Here is a 21,345-nt window from a genome sequence, read left to right on the forward strand (position 1 = left end):
GCCTGCTTGACAGAATTTCCACCAAAGAAACCTCCGTGGAGTCTCATATTCACTGGCTTGAATTCTCAGTTTTGCTAAGGCCCCTTAACATCCCTCTGCAAATTTAATGGGGCCTCAAAGTGAACACCCATTTTAAGGCCCTTTTCCATTGCCAGATTAGTATAACGGGGCCTTGGCATAGCTGAAAATCAGGCCCCAAGGTTTTTAGGGTCAGAAAGGATTATTATGATCATCTGGTCTGACCCTCTGAGTGCTGAAGGGAGATAACTGGCCAGATCCTCAGCTGGTGTAGAGAGCATGACTCCATTGCAGGTTTACACCAGCTGAAGAGCTGGCCCCTTGTTCTTTGGACATTACCAGGGGAAAGTGTTTGGAACTGTAAGTTAATGCACTCTCTTCTCAGAGTCAAATCTTGATACGATTGCAGGCTGCAGAGAAACTGGGGTTGTCTTATTACTATGTAATAGTTTTACTATTGAATTGACTTCAGTGGAGCTGGCCAGTTTGCACCAATGGATATCTGGCCCATTGAAGTCAATGGAGTTGTGCCAATTTATACCAGTCGGGAATATGGCCCCCTGTACATGCATACACACAAGAAGCAGTGCTAAGGTATGTTCAGCCGTAGTTCTCTTAACTTTTGAATGCTCAACTGTGCATAATTGTCAGATAATTTGGGGGTTTTTTTGCATGTAATTTCTTTTTGTTTAAAGAAAAAGAATAAAGAAAAGTTCCCAGTTCCATAACTAATGGGCACCAGCCAGCAAAGGGCAACTGGTGCCTGTCAATATCATTAATAAACTGCTCGCTTGTGGGGAGGGGAGGAGGAAAAGCAGAGATGTTGAGGCAGAGGAGAGGCTATAGGGAAATAGGTGCACAGGGGAGACTGCGGGGGATATATAGATATGTGTAGATGCTATATATACACACCATTGCGATGGGGGTGCTGGAAATACAGAGGCAGGCAACAAAAAGTAGGAAGAGGCAAAGAGGAGATATGAGACTATAAAAAGCCAAAAAATTGTGGAGAAGGGACCCTTGATTGACCTTCTTGCTCTGTCTCACGCTTCCCATGTTGAGAGAGACAAGGTGGGTGAAGTAATATCTTTTCTTGGACCAACTTCCGTTGGTGGAAGGTAAAAGTCCCTGAAGAGTTCTGTGACGGTTGGAAGCTTGTACCTTCCACCAACAGAAGTTGTTCCAAGAAAAGATATTACTTCGTGTATCTTGTCTCAATCATATGCTGGGACCAGCATGACTAAAACAACACAACAAACTTCTCATTTTGTTAAGTATCAAAAGACAATTGCAAGTTAGTAGCCATGGGAGGATGGGATTGTGACATTACCCAGGGTACAGTCTGGACTGTTGAACAGCTGTGTCCCCTCAATTCTCTAGCCTGGGGTGCCTTTTACATTGCTTCGCTGTGAGTAACGACTTCTGGTCTGCTCACACAGAGCCCCCAGCATGTAAATCACTCCCAGTTTTACTGTGTGAGTGATGTAGACAGCCACTCTTGAATTACAGTGCAGGGTAACACCAGCAAATTCTCAATCCCAGACTTTCCCGCAGAAATGTGCATCTTGTGCTGCCCAGCACCCTCCTAGACAACACAAGCTCATATAAAGTCTGTCATTTATTATTAGAAAATGATATGCACAAATCCTGTTAACTTTCCCAGACACTTCAGTCCAAGCACACTGGTGTAGATAAAACAATAAAACAAGTTTATTAAGTACAGAAGGATAGATTTTAAGTGATTACAAATAATGAAGCATAAAAGTCAGAATTAGTTACAAGGAAATAAAAGGTAAAACACAACAAACACCTAATTTAGCTTGTTAAGTTAATTCAAAGCACTAATTTCTCACCATATGCTCCTGCAGTCTTACTCACTGAACTCCTTTCAGAAGCATCTCTCCACAGTCTAATGATGCTTCCTTTGTTTTTCAAGTGTGTGTTGATGGCCGTGAGTAGCTGTCAAGGTTCCTTCCCCACTCTGAACTCTAGGGTACAGATGTGGGGACCTGCATGAAAGACCCCCTAAGCTTATTCTTACCAGCTTAGATTAAAAACTTCCCCAAGGTACAAACTTTGCCTTTGTCCTTGAACAGTATGCTGCCACCACCAACCGTTATAAACAAAGAACAGGGAAAGACCACTTGGAGACGTCTTCCCCCAAAATATCCCGTCAAGCCCTACAGACCCTTTCCTGGGGAAGGCTTAATAATAATATCCTCACCAATTGGTACAGGTGAACACAGACCCAAACCCTTGGATCTTAAGAACAATGAAAAAGCAATCAGGTTCTTAAAAGAAGAATTTTAATTAAAGAAAAGGTAAAAGAATCACCTCTGTAAAATCAGGATGGTAAATACCTTACAGGGTAATCAGATTCAAAACATAGAGAATCCCTCTGGGCAAAACCTTAAGTTATAAAAAGACACAAAAACAGGAATATACATTCCCTCCAGCACAGCTTATTTTACAAGCCATTAAAGAAAAGAAAATCTAACGCATTTTCTAGCTAGATTACTTACTAACTTTACAGGAGTTGTAAGGCTGCATTCCTGATCTGTTCCCAGCAAAAGCATCACACAGACAGACCAAACCCTTTGTTCTCCCCCCCCCACCCCCAAATTTGAAAGAATCTTGTCCCCTCATTGGCCATTTTGGGTCAGGTGCCAGCGGGGTTACCTTACCTTCTTAACCCTTTACAGATGAAAGGATTTTGCCTCTGGCCAGGAGGGATTTTATAGCACTGTATACAGAAAGGTGTTTACCCTTCCCTTGATATTTATGACAGTAGCAATGAAGGGAGAGATGATCTGGGCTTCTGTTCCCCATTCTTTATACTTTTATTTTTCTTTGAGAATCATCTCCAACTGAGGTTCAAGAGACAGCAAGTCTGTGGGGATAGGACTCTCCAACTGTTTCTTTGCCAAAATGTAGATTTCTTGCTCACACCTTTTTACGTACCAAAGAATGGCCGCTTAACCAGGTGATAGTCCATTTGATTTTATTAACACGTGACAGAGGCGTCAGTTTGGATTTTGTCTCTGAGGAACTGGTTTGTGCCTGCTTTTCTAAACTTGGAGCATGTCTAAGCAATATCATACCACAGAATTTTATAACTTTACATACAATGTTGCCACACACATTTACCAGGACAATAATGATCAGCAAATTATGAGTTTTCAAATGATACCTCAGAAGGCATACTTTGTACAAAACTTATCATAGTCTTGTAAAAGGGGTAAACATAAGGGTACAGACCATAACAGGGATATTAACATCCTCTCCTTGTCAATGGTTGATTGTAACACACTAACCCATCACATTCAGAGTAGTTCCATTGCAGCCTCCTAGGCCTGGAGGAAGGAGGCAGCCATTTTGGTATTTTTGAAGGAGCCTAAAGGAGTTAGGCACCCAGCTCCTTTTGAAAATCCCAGCCTTCTTCTCCTGTGCCCAAGCTGCTGGCGTACAGACAACAGAATAACCTGAGGAGAGGAGATGGGGAGGGGGAACGCTGTAACAAAGGACTTACCATCCCAGCAGTAACCACTGGTTCATGTCACCTGGTAATTAGCTGCTGGCAGTGCCTGGCACTGACCTCATGCTTCAGAGAATGGCAAATTTATTTTAGCAGTTCTCATAGGAAGAAATATTCCTTCCCAAGCAGGTGGTCAGCTTGTAATGGTCACACCGACTCACCTGACCAGTGTTGACGCTTATGTGTGTAGAGCATCCATTTTAGGGCTTTAGATTTTCTGATCATCTCTGGTTTCAGAGTAGCAGCCATGTTAGTCTGTATCCACAAAAAGAAAAGGAGGACTTGTGGCACCTTAGAGACTAAAAGGCTTTAGTCTCTAAGGTGCCACAAGTCCTCCTTTTCTTTTTGCTGATCATCTCTAACATCCAGCTAACATGCAGAGTGTAGAACTTCACCCATTGATTCATGCATCAAGCCAAATAGACTGTGGTTGCACTAGAGAATCTCTGCATTGCCTTGTTCTTGCTGACATAACCAGATAAGACTTTAAAAATGGTTCTGATGAGTTCCTGTAACAGAATTCCACAGGGTGAATACTTCCCCCCAAGAAGTATTGTCTTCTTCCTACAGGACTGTCACTTTAATTGAGCTCCCCCTTTCTCTTGTGTTATGGGACAGGACACAAGGGAATGTCTAGTTGGTTTTTCAGTCAGCTTTTCACCATTTGGAATGGGAGGGAGGAGAAAAGCAGAGAAAATGAGGATAGGAGAGAGAGCAGCAAGAATACCACAGCTGTTTAGAATTCAAGCTCTCAGTCATCCTCAGATAGGATCTATTCTGCCAGATGGTGTTGTGAATTGATTCCACTGTGACAAGGGCTAATAGAGCTCTGCCTCTCAGCACACCCGGGAGGAGAGGAGAGCTATTCTTCCTATACAGTGGTACAGTCCAGGAGTGAATCCCGAAATCTAAAGCATTGAAAGAAGGGAAGAAAGTTGCATTACCTGAGCGGGGAGTACTGGCCATTCTTCTAGCCCCCGCACGTGGGATGGTTGGGGATTTGATGCGCACCTGAATTTGTCTTTGCCTGTGTCTCTTAGATAAACAGCTGCTTTAGGACCTTCTCAGTGCCGTTTGAAATGAACACAATGTCTCTCATTGACTTCAGGAGGTGATTAGACTTCTTATACATCAGAGATTCCGGACAGCAGATACAGGAGAGTGCTTGTATTTTCATTTCCTGCTCTACTGTCCAGATCAGGAGTGGGCAAACTTTTTCACCTGAGGGCTGCATCGGGTTTCTGAAATTCTATTGAGGGCTGGTTAGGGGAGGCTGTGCCTCTCCAACCAGCCAGGCATGGCCCAGCCCCTGCCCCCTATCCAAACCCTCCTGCTTCTCGCCCCCTGACAGCCCCCCCGGGACTCCTGCCCCATCCAACCCCCCCGTTCCCTGGCCCATCCACCTCCCCACCCCCGCTCTTGGTCCTCTGACCGCCCCCGTTCCCCCCGCCCCAAACTGCCCACCACCACCCCATTCAACCCCCCCTTCCTGACTGGCCCGCGGGACCCCTGCCCCATCCACCCCCCCACCCCCTGCTGCCCTATCCAATCTCTCCTCTCCTTCCTGACTGCCCCCAGGGACCCCTGTCCCCATTCAACCCCGCCATTCCCCACCCTCTGACCACCCCAACCCCTATCCACGCCCCTGACCACCCCCCAAACTCGCCTACCCTCTATCTACCCCCCACCGCTCCCTGCCCCCTTACCGCCCTGCCTGGAGCACCAGTGGCTGGCGGTGCGGCTGCACCAGGACAGGCAGCCGCACCACGCAGCACAGAGCACCGGGTCAGACCAGGCTCTGCAGCTGCGCTGCCCAGAGGATTGCGCCGCGCGGCGCTGTGGCTGCGGGGGAGGGAGGACAGCCTCCCAGGCCAGGAGCTCAGGGACCGGGCAGGACTGTCCCATGGGCCAGATGTGGCCCATTGGCCATAGTTTGCCCACCTCTGGTCCAGATTGTACCAGCCAGATTGGCTTCTATATCTTTAGTTGAATATCTTGAATGCTTTGATTCCACTCTAATATTGCCTATAGAGTGATATGTCTCATCTCCACAGTAAGAAGATCCAGAAACGTTTTACTGTGGGTGCACTTCCCACTGCACCTTTTTCAATTTCCCTTTTGTGTCAGTAAAGGTGAGGGTTACAGTTCAGAGCCAACATCCAGCTGAACTCCAGTGATTGTCCCTGAATCAGTGGCACGTCATCCAAAGCTTGCTGAAAGGACTTGCTGTATGATTGCCCATTAGAATGTTTCTTGGGTGCTGATTCAGCAAAGCATGTAAGCATCTGCATAAAGCTACGGCCATGCATAAGTGCTTTGCTGAATTACCACCATAATCCTGTACTTCGGATTGTAAAGAGCTCCTTGTTGACAGGATCTAGTTCCACACAAAAGCAATTGCTATCCCACAGTCCATGGTGGGCTTGTTCTGAGATGATACGAGTCTGCAGTTAGACAGCTAACAATATAGATGGAAGCAGAATATCTTTATAAGCAAATGGGGTGTGGGGGAGGTTGAATTTCCAATTTGCCTTCCGAGAGCAGAGGCACATCTGCACCCAAAGGATCGCGGACCCCTTGTTTCTGCACTGGGTGATATGGGTTGTGCAAGCAAAGGAAGACCATGGTCTAGGCTTGCTATGGGGACTGTTGGCAGTCTGGTAGCAGACATAACAGTGCTCTGCAGCCCGAGGTAAGTGCAGATTGTGACAGGTTGTCACCCCAGGGTGCAGTCTGGGAGCCATGGGAAATGCTGCACCCCTCTAACCACCGAGTTGGGCTGGCCCTTTTCTCACACTGCTTGGTTGGAGACAAAGCCAGCCTCACCAGACCCTGTTATCACCCAACACGACAGCAGGTGGTGCCACACACCAACTGAGTTACCGTAGTACTTTCCCTAAGCCACTCAAGGACAAGCCAACTTCCCAGTTCCCCCCGCCTTGCACCCATGCGGGGCTATAAACCCAAAATTATACCATCATACAGGGATCTGTACAATGTAAGCTCTTTAATAAAAGTTCGCCTTCCGCTCGATGTGGGAAGGATATGCAACAAGCCTGTGTTAACCAAGCTGAGATTTTTCCCCAGACACTTCACTCAAAGGCTCCCTGGTTTAGATAAAGAAAAACACCCCAAGTTCGTTAATTACAAAAGATGGATTTTAAATGATAGCAAACCTATCAAAGCAAATAAACAAAACGCAAACTAAGCCTAACATAATAGATAGATTGGATATGAATTAGCAATTTCTCACCCTGGCTGATGATACAAGCAGTTCACCAGATTTCCATATACAGGCTAGAAATCCTTTTAGCCTGGTACCAGCACTTCTCCCCAGGTCAGTCTTTTTTCCTCGAGTGTTTCCAGTTCTCTTGTGTGGGGAGTGAGGCCACTAGATGATGTCTCACCCCACCTTACATAGCTTTATCATATGGCAGGAACCCTTTGTTCCAAACTCAGTTCCCAGACCAACTTCTGAAAAAAAATACAGGTATCAAAATGGAGTTCAGTGTCACGTGGTCTGATCACATGCCCTTGCATGCCCTGCTGAGTCATAGCAGCCATTACTTACACGCTGGTTGGAGCATTCTCAGGAAGGCTAAGCTCTTCCATGGTCCATTGTCTTTGCTGATGGGCTATTAGCACTGTTTACTTTCTTTATTGTTGTACCTGAAAGGCTTGCTGTGGGTGTTCTCAAATGTGCTTACTCTGGAAATACCTGATACACAGTCAATATTCATACCTTCAAATACAAAAATGATACATGCAGACAAATAGGATAATCATATTCATCAAATCATAACTTTTCCAATGACACCTTATGTGACCCATCTTGTACAAAATGCATCATAATTATGCCATGATTATATAATATACCATGACAAATATGGGGTGTAGTGTCACACAGATGATATTCCAGAGGGACTCCTTAAGACAAGGATGAAGCGTGGTGACATCTGGCAGCTATGGGGTGGTGTGTACAGAGCAGGTGAAATGGTTCAGGCCAGGCTTAGCCAGCTGGTGCTCACTAAGCCTGACCTACATTATTCTTTTGCCTTAGTGAGGATATGGTCTGACAGTTTCTCCCAGTGTCCCCACAGTGCTCCGTATCTCCTGGAAAGATAGAGGCTGTCCTATGTGATAGGGGCAGACTGGGGCATCCCTCAATGAGGGCAGAGTTAAGGTTGGGGGGTGGGGCTGGTTTGCACTTTAACTCTGAATTGCCAGCTGTGCAGGGAACTAAGAATATAAACTTGCTGTTCTGGAAGGGTACGAGGCACTGCTTTTCAGCCGTAACTCTGCGTCAACAAAGGTTTTGGGCAGTGAATTTAAGCACTAAGGACCTGATCCAAAACTTGTTGAAGTCGGTGGGAGCTTTTCTCTTGATTTCAATGGGCTTTGGCCTTTGGTGAATTAACTCTTTAGACATCAGAGGCAGAGAAAAGGGCACCAGAAGCCTGGGAACTTTATTTTGGAGTGTTTTTCCTACCCCTAGGCTAGATTTGTGAAAAGGAGTAATGGACTAGATACCTGAGATTCCTTTTACTGAATCCTTAGTCTTTGGTCTGATTCTTTATCTTGCAGTTACCCATTTATGGCAGGAGTAACATTAGGAAGAAATCTGTGGAAGCCAGTACAGGGACTGAGAGCAAATTCTCAATGGCATAAAAAACCCCAACGCCGAATCTAGAGTGTTCCTAACTACTAGAGACTGATTTCCTTTGATGAGTAAAGTGTTGCAGAATCAAGTTTTAAATTAGAAATGAAACTCTGCCATCATTCTTTTTAGTGGAGAAAGGGAAGACTTTATTCCACTACGGTTTAGATTTAGGTTTTGTTTTTAACTCTACTTTGAAAATCTAGCAGGGTTTGTATTATGCAAGTACTCTTGCTTTTCATGGCATTTGTGGAGCTTTGCATTACTTGTTAAATACAGGACATGATGATTTCTGTCTCATAAATCAACGTGCATTCGCTTCCAAGGCAATTACTATGCAGCTCATATTTTTTACTAAGCAAATTCTTCTTTAATTACAGACAAGTCACATGGCCATTGTGCATTTGCAACTCTAAGTTTTTCAAATATTGGGCCTGACTGTGATCTCATTTACCTCAGTGCCGTGCCACTGAATTCAGTTTTCCGATTTACACTGATGAAACTAACATCAAAATCAGGCCCACAATATTTTGTTTGGCTAATACAGTATTATTGTCTGGTCTGCTCAAGCCCTGTACTCAGGGCAGGACCCATTGCCAGGGTCATGGGGGGCAAAGGTGGCTTTCCACCCACAGTTTGGCCTCCAGGGTGTCATTATGCCAGCCAGGCCTTTCCTGAATGCTCTGGCTAGGCCCCTCGCTGGCAACATCCCCTGCAGTGAGGGCTATGGGAGTGGCTAATGTAGTGGCAACATAGCTTTAGCCCCCCAGGGATTTCCCACCCTGGGGATGCTCAGCTGGCTGGGTAAGCCTATCTTACAGCACCTTTGTGCCACCAAACCAGAGCATGGGTGGGACATGCCATCTCTTTCTGGTTCTCAGGTCTTTGCAAAGGGGTTTGCAACAGACTCTTGTGGTGGAATTCAACACATGCTATGGGAAAGCATTTAAATCCTACCCCACAACTGCACCTCAGGCCCAAACATGTGGGATCATACCAGAGCAGGCACATCAGAATATCTTTCCAGTTTGGGGGCGGGGTGGGAGGAGGGGAGAAGAAGGGACATGGTTTGTGCTTTACAACATTTGACTAGTTTGGTTTGGTTTCTTTAGGGAAGCACATTGCAAAATACAGTATTTACTTTTAAAAACAATTTGCACTAGAGTCCCCTGTTCTCTTTGCTGGAACTAACCGTTTGCTCAGTCTGCTGCAAGTTATCCTTAGCTTCATTCTGCAATATGAAAAAGCTGTTGGCTTCAGGATTGAAACCATGCATGCATGAATGAACAATGACAGAACTTACACAGTGCATTGGGCTAATTCACTAGTCTGGGGACCAGAATGCAAATTTTGGATCAGCTGACAAATGAAAAGGGGGTGTGGTGGCCTCACCCACTCCTCATTTTGATATACCTCAAAACCACCTGACTATTCAATGCAGTTTGTTGGGATTGGGAGACCCTACTCAAGAGAGGCCCCGGACTGGAACAGCAGGGGAATTGCAGCTCAGGATCAAAGTACATTGGCAGAAACTCTGAATTTGAATGACTGGAAACAGGGTACCCTTCCCCTCTCCAGAGGAAATAGGGCTGAAGTTGATTTTTGGTCTAATGTGTGGGAAGGAGCTCTCAAAACAAATGGCTCTCTTGGGGCATCCAGATGAAAGAGCACTCACAGAAGCAGGTATATGCTGAGGGTCCACAAGATCTGCACTGCTCACTCCTTGCTCTTACATTTAAAAGGTGCATATTTAGTCCCAAGTTCTCAACCACACAGCATGCTGTGTCTGTGGCTCTCTGAGATGGTGCATCATTGACATTAATAACATCAGTTGTCCACCAGCATGATAGAAATGATGCACGCTTAATGGCATCTTTCTTGGAAGGGAGCTGAAAGGCTGTTGTGGTATTAGTGAACATGCATGCTAAAACTTCTCCCATCTCTGACCGCATGAGGGGCAATGGAACCTAGTTTCAGCAGGTTTTGTAGTCCATGCCCCAAGTAGCATGGACAATGGGTTCCTCTTTTGTTACAAAAGAGGCTGTTCTCTGCGGGCAAGGGCAGAGATCCATTGATACAGCAGGGCAGGAAAGCCCATTAACTGAATGAACAGAATCTAAATTCCCCTATTGTGGGCAGGGTGGGTGTGGAAATCCTTTACATATCCAGGGTTTTGTGAAACTGTCTGGCCCAGGGTTCATCCTGTTATATCACCACAACGAGGATGGAGAGAGAATGTGATCTTTGTTTCCTTCCTGGTTCTCCACCAGCAGCAAACTTACAATTAGCTCTGACTACCACCTCTCCACACCTACCCACACACCCTGGAGCTGTGGAGTTAGCTTGTTACCAGACCCCATATCAACAATGCTTTCTAACGTTTTAATTTCTTTGTGTGGTTGTATGTTGTGTGCTTGTCCTGGGTTGCCTTCCACTTACAGCATTTCACTAGGAAATTACACTAGGTAATTCTCACTTTTCTCACCCGTACTTGCTCGGTCTGTTCCCTTCTGCTTTTCTCTCTTTCTTCTCTGACTTGTTCCTCTGCTTTTTGCTCCTTTTTCTTATAATCCTCCTTTTCTTATCTTATATCCTTCCCTTTGGAGTTACCTGTCCTCCAGTGACTTGTTTCTAACAGTGGTGCTGGTGTTTCTCATTTAGTTTCAGTGTTTGCGACATGTTCCAGAACAATTATCTCATGTTATTTACAATGTGGTGTTTAAAATGAGATAACAGTGTATCAACAAACATGGTCAATTGTGCCTTAACAAGAGTCTCTCCTTGCTCCCCAGAGTGGGATCCAATCCAACGCATCATTTTCTAAGAACAGTCCTGGGATCTTGTTAAAGAGATGTTTGACTATGTTGATACAGAGTGTTGGTGAGCTGTGATGGTGGAATGTCTGTGTGGAAATGGTTTTGAACCATGTTTTCTTGAGTATGCTCAAATACGGAAATTAGGGGGAGTCCTGAGTAGATGTCATCTTTGATTGGCTTCTGAATGTGGCTTTCAAAAGTAGTCTTCAGTATGCTGGAAGGTAAACCCTAAACACTAGAGCTGAGAGTCAGATGGGCTCAACAAAGAGACTGTCAGCATAGTGGGCTGTTCTAATGACCCAAGACAGGTCAGGGATTTTGGGACCTGAGCTTAATTTGTTCCAGCCAGAAAATATTGATCCTAAAAATGATAGGGCAAGAAGAGAGTTCCCATCACCTGACAGTGCTGAAGTGTCAGGCTGTGATGTCCTTCATGGAAGTCCTGTCTCTAGAAGTGGTATTTCCAGGAAGTGCAGCAGAGCACAGATACTACCAGTTCCGATTACCTGTGGGCAGGATTGATATCTTTTATGGTACCAGCTTGTCTCTCCCAAAACTGCATTAATTTGGCAGGCAAACTTCCCAAAAGCCCAGCTCTGTATTCCAATATATGCACATATTTACTTCTTGAGATCAGTGCAGCTAATTTCAAAGGAGAAAGGGACAATGAATGGATGTGTTGGTGGCCAGAGTGTAGGTGTCTAGAAAGAATGAGCCTAATTTCACAGGAGAAAGGGACAATGAGTGGATGTGTTGGTGGCCAGAGTGTAGGTGTTTAGAAAGAATGAGCCTGGGCCCTGATTCAGAAATCCATCTCTGTTCAGCAAAGCATGGAAACATGCTTAATGTTAGGCACATGCTTACATCCCTTTGACTTCAAAGCCACTTAAGCAATAGTTTAAGTTAAGCCAATGTTTAAATGCTTTGGGGCCATGGATATTACATTCCTCTTTCAGCCCTCTTAATTTAGCACAGACATTAAATGAGGGGAGCAAGGGGACAATGAACATGGAGGGTCAAATTCACCTTGGCACTATGGAGTTCACTGGAGTTGAACTTGTTTAGGCAAATGCTCAGCTGGCTCAGAGTCTGTGGCTTTGTGCCAGAGATGAACAGTAGGAAGGAATTAACTCTGCCGAGCTTTGATGGACATTTTGAGCTCACAGCTTAACCTTGGAGGGAAGTGGTCTGTTTTGGTGTCAGGTAAAAGGTAAAAAAATCACTGAGAGCGTAAAGTGCCTGAGAGAGATGACAGCAATCACTCCGCTAAGCATCCTCACTCTCTTCCGTTCTGACCATGCTCACAGAAAAGTCAGTCTTCCTTCACATGGAAGGAAGCCTATTTGACTGCAGAGATGTGGCCCTGAAGTGCTGCACATTTCTTTGACTAGAGGCAGTACCTGGTGCTGATACAGCTATTTCCTTTTCTCCATCTCCTCTAGCTTTCTTTCTGTCCTTCTCTTGCTCTCCCTCCACCTCTTTCTTGCACTCCTCCCATTTCCATAGTATTGCCAATAGGCTGCATCCCACTGCTTTCAAACCTTCTCTGTCCAATTGCAATCCATACAGAAGATTCTTCCTCATATTTGTAATGCAGATCCCTCAAATGAAGCTTCCTCATGGAAATGTTACAATATCTTTCAGAGCAAGTGGGGGGGAACATGTGTTTTCTCCTCAGCCTGCCCCTCCTGAGAGTTGAACCTGAGAATTCCAGAATGGCTGCTCATCTGTCACAAATGTGTGCATGTTACATGTTTCTGCAGCTCTAACTTAAGGTGTAGTTGTGTTTTTACCAGCCCTCTGCTGTTTCCTTCCAGGACGTTTTACCAGTTTGAAGCAGCGTGGGACAGCTCCATGCATAACTCCCTGCTGTTGAACCGAGTCACCCCTTACAGAGAGAAAATCTTCATTACCCTGTCCGCTTACATTGAGGCAAGAACCTTCCTGTATTCTTTAACCTGCCCATCAGTGCACAGAGTAGGCAATATGATCTGTGAGAGCAAGGTTCTTCCACCTCCCCTCTACTCCAGCCCCTTGCATGAGCTACTCAAGTTCTTCAAAGTAACTCAAGATGTTTGCGCAATGTACACTATCCCTCATGTGCAGACAATTCTAACACTACCAGATAACCCAGAGCTGCAGTGCCTGAGTCCCCACTCCAGCATGCCAGTTTTACAGTAAGGTAGCTCCACTGAAATCAGTGCAGTGCAGAATTAGAACCATCAGGCTCGGCTGGGTATATTGCTATACCTCTGGCAGTAACAGGGCGTAATGGGTGCTCGTTGCCAAAGCCCATGCAGACTGCTACTCCACACCCTGTGCAGGTGGTCAGGGAGTGGGTGCAGCCACCACTAACACAGCAGCCCGCCAGCCTGTGCACCAGAACCAATGCTTGGGAGAAAGTTAGAATCTGAGTCATGCCCTGCTTGTAGAGCAGTGCAGCTACACACAAGCCCTTCCTCAGGCTGCATTGTCAGGTGACAGTCCAGCACTTGGTGTTTCTGCAAGCTGTGTCCATCTCTCTGAGCTTGTGTTCTCCTCCAGATGCTCAGAAGTTCCCTGCAGTGTCATGGACGATTGTCTTCCAGTGCCAGGGTGCTGTCATCGGGGTAGGGCCGTTGGATTGGGCCAGGTCCTCAGTTGTTTGGCGACTGTTGTCCGCAGGAGTGGTCCTGTGCGGAGCAGAGTGTCTCCTCCAAGATCAGTGCGAGTCAAGGGTGCTTCGCACCTGGTGGGATGGGGCCCAGTGCTAGCAAACAAAATAAACAGTGCAGTTTGGGGGTAGGTGGAAAGATCAGTCCTGGCAGCATCTGGAAGGAGAAACGCTGAAAACTAGACAGCTGGTGTCAGGAACACAAAGAAGAAGGTCACTGCATGTATCAGAGAAGAAAGGGCTGGTTGTAATCAGCAGCAGGGGAAAGGAAGGGCGCTACTTAACATTCATTGAGCATGTTCCTGAAAAGGCAGTGCCCAAAAGTGCCCTTGCTTGGTTTAAGCCTAGTTTTTCTCAAGGCTATTAACACTGTGAGAACAGGCATTTTCTCTAAGATTGGCCCTCCCCTTCCAAAAGCTTTTTATCAGAGTGGTGGGGAAATCGTCTTGCAGAAGCCCAGGACAAGGGGAGCAGAATGGCTTGGCCCAGTGGAGAATCAAGCCCACAACCCTCTGCTGAATATTCTTTATAGAGTCGGCAATTTGGCCTTTGCGAAATCCCAAGAGTAAAGCAGGAAAGAAATAATCCAGTTGATATCCACTTTCCCTGGGCATGCTTGAGTCATTCTAGAATGGCTGGCCTCATAGTTTGAGGCATGTACATTAGGAAACGACATATGATAAAGCCCTGGAATCACTATTGTCTAGTCACAGTGCAATCTTCTCTCTGAATATGGACCACTCAGACACAGTCTTTACTAACATTACAGACACTGTCATCCCTCACTCAAACTGATGGGGAGGAGCTGATGTTAGCCTCATTAGGAGCCATCTCCATAATTCTCCCTTCATCCTTTTTCTCCACCCTACTGCAGATGGAGAACTGCACCCAGCCAGCTGTGATCACCAAAGATTTCTGCATGGTCTTCTACTCCAGAGATGCCAAACTTCCAGCGTCTCGCTCCATCCGCAATCTCTTTGGCAGTGGGAGCCTGCGGGCCTCAGAGAGGTAGAGGAATCTCCTTTCCTTTTCAAAAGGAGGAAGGAAGACACTGAAGAATAATTAGCAATGGTTATTAACAATGTCTTAGCTGTCCATAGTGCTGGTCACCCCAAACCTTCCCAAGGCACTTAGGCCCAAATCCACAAAGATATTTAGGCACCTAGCAGCTTTTAAATATCCCACTAGGCTTCTATCTGCCCTTACCACTCTAAAGTGAATAAACTAGTTCCACACACTGCAGGATCCTGATTTATTGATGTAATTGTTTCCAGAGGAGCTCTGTGTTAGTCATGCAGGGGGCGTGATAACCAGAGCTGGCCAGGAAATGATTATTTTTTTCTTGCAAAAAAGGTTGAGGAAAAAGATTCGTTCATTGTTGTTGAAAGTTTTCAGATTTTTATCAAGAAGGTGTATTGGTTTAAAACTGTTACCAAATACCAAACAAAAGTTGTTTTTTGACAAAAACCTGAAATTTATTGACTGAAACAGAATTTCTTTTTGCAAAAATGTCTTGAGGTGGGCGGGATTCAGGGCTGGAAAAGTTATGATGTCTGTTGTGGAGGACTTTTATTTTGTTTGCTGGTGTGTATTTATTAGGGTTGAAAGAGCGATCTGTTCTATCATGCTATTGCACTGTGGAATGAAACTGCTGGGGCACCCAGAGCATGGGATGGGGGCTTTGTTATGTTTGTAAAAAACTAAATGGAATAGCCTGTTCTGAGGGGTTGGATTGGTAACATAGCCTTGAACAAGCTGCATCAAGTGCAGTCCTATAGTAAGGGTATCGCAGGAAATATAGGTTTCAGAGTAACAGCCGTGTTAGTCTGTATTCGCAAAAAGAAAAGGAGTACTTGTGGCACATTAGAGACTAACCAATTTATTTGAGCATGAGCTTTCGTGAGCTACAGCTCACTTCATCTGATGAAGTGAGCTGTAGCTCACGAAAGCTCATGCTCAAATAAATTGGTTAGTCTCTAAGGTGCCACAAGTACTCCTTTTCTTTTTGCAGGAAATATAGTCTGTCTGACACAGCTAGAAATCATGGACCTGGTTCCCCGGGGTGAAAGGGAGCCGGTAGGGGCCGGTCCTGTGTACGAGTAAGAACCCGCATCGGCCCATACCCAGCCCACAGTAAAGCGTTGCCACAGCAGCGCTTTAATGTCCCTGCCCCTTTTGCTTCCCCTGTCGGTGGGGGGCGCAGCAACATTAAAGCGCTGCCGCGACAAAGGACCCTGCAGCGCTTTAACGTTCCTGCCACTTTTGGCCCCCCGGCCGCCGACGGCCAGGGGGTGGGGCAAAGGGAGCAGCTGCCCTGGGGCCTGTGATTTAAAAGGGGCTGGGGCTCTGGACGTAGCAGCAGCGGCGTCTGGAGCCCTGGGCCCTTTAAATCAACACGGGAGCCCTGGGCAGCACGGGCCAGCCAGACTCGAAGGGCTAGCTGGGGGATGCTGACCCCCCACAGCCCCGCCCCTTCCACCCGAGGCCCCGCCCCTTCTGGGGGCCGGAGCCGCCCCACCCTGTACCGGTAAGTGGCCTCAGTTACTTTCACCCCTGCTGGTTCCCCAGGGCCTCACACCTTGTGTAGACAGTGAAATCTGTGCACAGTGGGTGTGTGTGAAATGCTACCTTTCTGATCTGGAGGTGACTTCCGCTCACTGCATAGGGGCAAATGATTGCACAAGGTGCAAAGTAATGAAGAATCAGGCCCTGTGTTCCCTGGTGATTGTGCAGTGTTGCATGTTCACGTGCACTGTTCTCTGCCAGACGGGACATGAGAACAGGGACTAATGCTGAGGTTCTGGAATGGGCTATGATTATTTTTCTCTCCTTTCCTTCCTTCCTTCCTTGTCCGGAAATCAGTGCATTATAACAGCCCCAGGATCCAGATACTGTGTTCCATGGGAGGTTGCGGGCTAACCTGGTTATCTAGTAGTGGCACAGTATGCTGGGGCTCTAGGATTGCTGTTCTCAAGCTGGCAAGGAAGAGGAAGTGCCTCATGACGCCCACCTACCCACTCAGCCAGCACAGAGGCATTACTGATGGGCTCTGAAGGGACCAGTGTCCAGTCCTTTTCAGCTAGACTAGTCCATCTGGCATTGACCTGAGAGTGGGATAGTAAAGGAGATCAGCTGGAAGGCAGGCATAGGGTTCCCAGGGATGTCCCTGGGGGAAAAGAAAAATCACTTGAGGGTGTTTAATGCACTACTAACCCTTTGTTGCAACGTGCTAGAGAGCAGGAGGTGGACTGCAGGCCCCACCACAGCTCTCTGAGCATGAACATTCAGGAGGAGAATTTGAAGGACATTGCCAGAGCAAGAGCTTGTTCAACGCTCTTCTAACAAATTATGTACCACATTGTTATTGCTGGCTAGTCGCTTTGTAATGAGAATTAGGGCAAACCCACCATTTTCACAGCTGGGACCTGAGCCCCATTTCCCTAGCTGACACCTCTCAGCCACTGCATCCTGCAGAAAAGGGTCTGTGTGAGGAGCATTTGCCCTCAGCAGTGTGTAACCTTTTGCCTTCCATTTGCTTGCAGTAACCGTGTGACTGGGGTGTATGAGCTCAGCCTTTGCCGTGTGGCTGATGCCGGCAGTCCAGGTGGGAAGTTCATCTCTACCTCTGGGTTGCTTTAGGGGTTATTTTACCCATGGGGACTCCATTGCTGGAATTTAAAGGGGACCAAAACCCCTGGGATTCATTTTGGGGTTGGATTGTTTTGGCTACTTATTTTTTAAAAGGACTTAAACTTTGAGGGCCAAATCCATCCCTGGTGTAATGCCATTGGCTTAAGTGGATTAATATGTGTGGCCCTTTCTGTCTTTATTAGATGACAGGTTGTGAAGGTCAGCACCTGCAGCAAACCAGCATATCCAGTCCCATGCTGGGCAGGGGGGAGACAGAGAACGGATAGTCTATGCATGTCATTATCTCCCCAAAACCTGACACACACACACACACACACACACACACACACACACGATACCGTGCTGCAGTGCAGATATATGGAGCATGTCTACAATTAGATATGCATCACCTTAGGCCATTCTCCATCTTACCAGCCCCAGTCTCCAGTCTAAAGGCATGAACAATGATCTCTAAAGCGGAGATCCTCTCTCCTGCAGGTATGCAGAGACGACGCAGGCGTGTGCTGGACACCTCTGTTGCATACGTGCGGGGCGAAGAGAACCTGGCTGGGTGGAGACCTCGAAGTGACAGCCTCATCCTGGATCATCAGTGGGAACTGGAGAAACTCAGCCTCCTACAAGAGGTAAGACTCCACCCTAGAAACCTATTGCCAGGAACTTCAGTCAACCAATGGACCTTGACTTGTAATGGCCAAATGCAAGGTGAAACATCCTGTTTAACTGGCAGCTTCTCCTACCCATATCCACTAAGGTGTATCTGATGCTTTGCCTTTGAGGTACACTAGAAGCAAATACAACATGCAATAGCTGGTGCTGCTTTCCCACCATTTGACTCCATCCCCATGACTTCTCTTGCAGAGCCCAAGCACTGGTGTGTGGCAATTTGAACCTACAAAGCTTTAGCTGGGAGGGCTATGCAGAGATCTCTTACTTTTTTTTCGAGTGCTTGCTTCATTAATGATCTGGATGGTGGGATGGATTGCACCCTCAGCAAATTCACGGATCACACTAAGCTGGGAAGAGATGTAGATATGCTGGAGGGTAGGGATAGGGTCCAGAGTGACCTAGACAAACTGGAGGATTGGGCCAAAAGAAATCTGATGAGGTTCAACAACGACAAGTACAGAGTCCTGCACTTAGGACGGAATAATCCCAGACACTGCTAAAGGCTGGGGACCGACTGGCTAAGTGGCAGTTCTGCAGAAAAGGACCTAGGGATTATAGTGGACAAGAAACTGGATATGAGTCAACAGTGTGCCCTTGTTGCCAAGAAGGCTAATGGCATATTGGGCTGCACTAGTAGGAGAGTTGCTAGCAGATCTAGGGAAGTGATTATTCCCCTCTATTCTGCACTGGTGAGGCCACATCTGGAGTATTGCATCCAGTTTTGGGGCCCTCACTACAGAAAGGATGTGGACAAATTGGAGAGAGTCCAGCAGAGGGCAATGAAAATGATTAGGGGGCTGGGGCACATGACTTACGAGGAGAGGCTGAGGGAACTGGGCTTATTTAGTCTGCAGAAGAGATGAGTGGGAGAGGATTTGATAGCAGCCTTCAATTACCTGAAGGGGGGTTCCAAAGAGGATAGAGCTCGGCTGTTCTCAGTCATGGCAGATGATAGAACAAGAAGCAATGGTCTCAAGTTGCAGTGGGAGAGGTCTAGGTTGGATATTAGGAAAAATTATTTCACTAGGAGGGTGGTGAAACACTGGAATAGGTTACCTAGGGAGGTGGTGGAATCTCCTTCCTTAAGAGGTTTTTAAGGCCCGGCTTGACAAAGCCCTGGCTGGGATGATTTAGTTGGTGTTGGTCCTGCTTTGAGGAGGGGGTTGGACTAGATGATCTCCTGAAGTCTCTTCCATCCCTAATCTTCTATGATTCATGTCGATTCCAGGCTAGGTGTGTGCATGCCCATGTGCACAACTCCTAGAGATTTTTCCCTTGGTGGTATCCATAGGACCGGCTCCGGCACCTCCGGGAGCCCCACGCTCATGCGCTGGTATATGAGGTGCTGCTGGCACTGTGCTCTCTCAGTCCCTTCTTACTGCGCGTGATGGTCGCTCAAAGAAGTAAAAACAGTTACCTACCTTTTGTAACTGTTATTCTTTGAGATGTGTTGCTCATGTCTGTTCCGTGACCTGCCCTCTTTCCCCACTGTCAGAGTCAATGGCAAGAAGGAACTGAGAAGGCGCCAGAGTTGGCCCTACAGATACCACTAAGAAAAATCTTCAGCAGCCATGCACGTGGGTGCACACACTCCTAGCATGGAACGGACAGGAGTAATACATCTCAAAGAACAACAGTTACGAAAGCTAGGAAACCATTTTTTTTGTAGGCCACTAGCTGGCATTTTGTGGAGTTTCTGATAGTTGTGGTATAATGTCATCTTAAAGAGTCCCCATAGTAGCCCATATCGGACCTGTGACATTCGTTCACTCCAAGGTACTCATCACCATGTGTTTGAACAAGGCAATGCAGTGGGAAGGGAATAATGCAAGTGAAGTTAAGTGCCAGAAACTTGAACTTGAGAGTGAATGTCTTTGTCCAGGTTGAGAAGACGAGGCATTACCTCCTCCTGCGTGAGAAGCTGGAGACGACCCAAAGATCAGGCCTGGAGTCCCTGTCCCCATGTTCCAGTGATGATTCCGATTCCCATAGCACTTCCTGTGTCTCCTCTCCACTCTCGGCAGATGGTGCCTCAGAGGACAGGAGCTCGCCCTTGGAGACCCCCAGCGAGAGGCAAAAAGAGCTTGCCGTCAAGGTATTGTATTGCAGCAAGCTAGCCCCTCTAGAGGGCTCGACGCTGGGGAGCAGATGGGCAGCAGCATTCTACATAGGCTGGAGTGAAGGTTGGAAGGCCACAGAGAAGGGAGTGGCCCTCATCGAGGTGCAAGGAGGTGACAGCATGGAGGAGGGTTTCAGCAGAGGCAGTGATTAGGGGAGGAGGCAGTGGGCAGGAGATGTGGAAGGAGAATCTGTGGAAGGTCTGAGGCAAGCAGGGGAATCCATGACATGGATTTGGTGCTCACAGCTGTTCCTCCTGATCAGCAGAATGTTGCCTTTGAAATATTTATCCAGAGGAAGCTGAGACAGAGCCGCGCATTTCAGGCCTGGCAGAGAAGGGCAGATGGGGAGAGTTACTGGTGGGACTGGAAGACGTTTATGTGTTCATGGGGAGAGGTCTTGCTTGCCAACTGGATGTTGCCTTTTGTTTCCCCTGCAGTGCTTGCGTCTCCTCACACATACATTTAACAGAGAGTACAGTCACAGCCATGTCTGCATCAGCGCCAGCGAGAGCAAGGTAGGACCAACTTCCCAGCACCATTAGCACTCCCTGCTTCGAACAATGATGTGATAAGCAGTATGGAAGTGCTGGTTCTGCTCAGACAGTGACACTTACTGGTAGTTAGCTCCTGGCCTGGCCTGCATTGGGAATCTTAGCAGAAGATTCCTGCTGGTATGCGGACAAGGCCTCAAGGTGCCATTTCACTCCACATTAAGCAGGCTCTGTGTGCTAACACCAATGGCATGCCACAATCATTGCTACTGGAGAGGTGCATGGTGCTGCATTCCATGAGATTACCACCTCCACATCTATCTCTGCTTTGGCTGAGCAGAGGAGGGGAGGAGAAGTTGCCTCTCCTAATATCTGTCTCCTGGTCTGACTGCAGTTCCTCCCTTATGGGACTGAGAAGGAGCGGGATCAGTCTTGTGAATCTAGTGCCTTCCAGAAACCCACCCCCCGGCTACTAGCCTAGAAACACTGGTGCTCTGGGACCTCAGGGCTAGAGGGTCAGCTCCAGAAGGAGGCCAGCGTCAGCACTGTGACAAAGCTTCTCACTTTGCCTCCCACTTACTTCTCCAGAGCAGAGCACAGGAGGGCAGGGCCCAGTGGGTCTGACCCTGCCAGTCCCTGATATCTTTTCCACTGGGAGCACGCAGGAGTGGAAAGGGAAAGGAAACAGGAGGGAGATGTAGGCAAGGGGTGGGAAAGAGCAGATGATCTGCCCTGAAG

At 47.1% G+C, this 21,345-nt stretch overlaps 1 protein-coding gene across 17 annotated transcripts in view; it reads left to right on the top strand.

Annotated features, from left to right (window-relative positions):
• The window catches only part of KIF1A (kinesin family member 1A), a 183,542-nt gene that overhangs the window by 158,170 nt on the left and 4,027 nt on the right, over nucleotides 1-21,345 (top strand). For 14 of the 17 annotated variants that reach the window (XM_077825919.1, XM_077825924.1, XM_077825928.1 and 11 more), the window contains 6 exons: nucleotides 12,844-12,958; nucleotides 14,554-14,687; nucleotides 17,222-17,283; nucleotides 17,808-17,953; nucleotides 19,879-20,091; nucleotides 20,554-20,631. In XM_077825919.1, the coding sequence (XP_077682045.1) occupies nucleotides 12,844-12,958; nucleotides 14,554-14,687; nucleotides 17,222-17,283; nucleotides 17,808-17,953; nucleotides 19,879-20,091; nucleotides 20,554-20,631 (748 nt within the window). Of the gene's footprint in view, nucleotides 1-10,651; nucleotides 10,676-12,843; nucleotides 12,959-14,553; nucleotides 14,688-17,221; nucleotides 17,284-17,807; nucleotides 17,954-19,878; nucleotides 20,092-20,553; nucleotides 20,632-21,345 lie in introns of all 17 variants that reach the window. The other 3 variants (XM_077825925.1, XM_077825931.1, XM_077825934.1) reach the window with 1 other exon arrangement.

Source organism: Eretmochelys imbricata, chromosome 9 (genome assembly GCF_965152235.1).
Source record: "Eretmochelys imbricata isolate rEreImb1 chromosome 9, rEreImb1.hap1, whole genome shotgun sequence".
NCBI lineage: Eukaryota > Metazoa > Chordata > Testudines > Cheloniidae > Eretmochelys > Eretmochelys imbricata.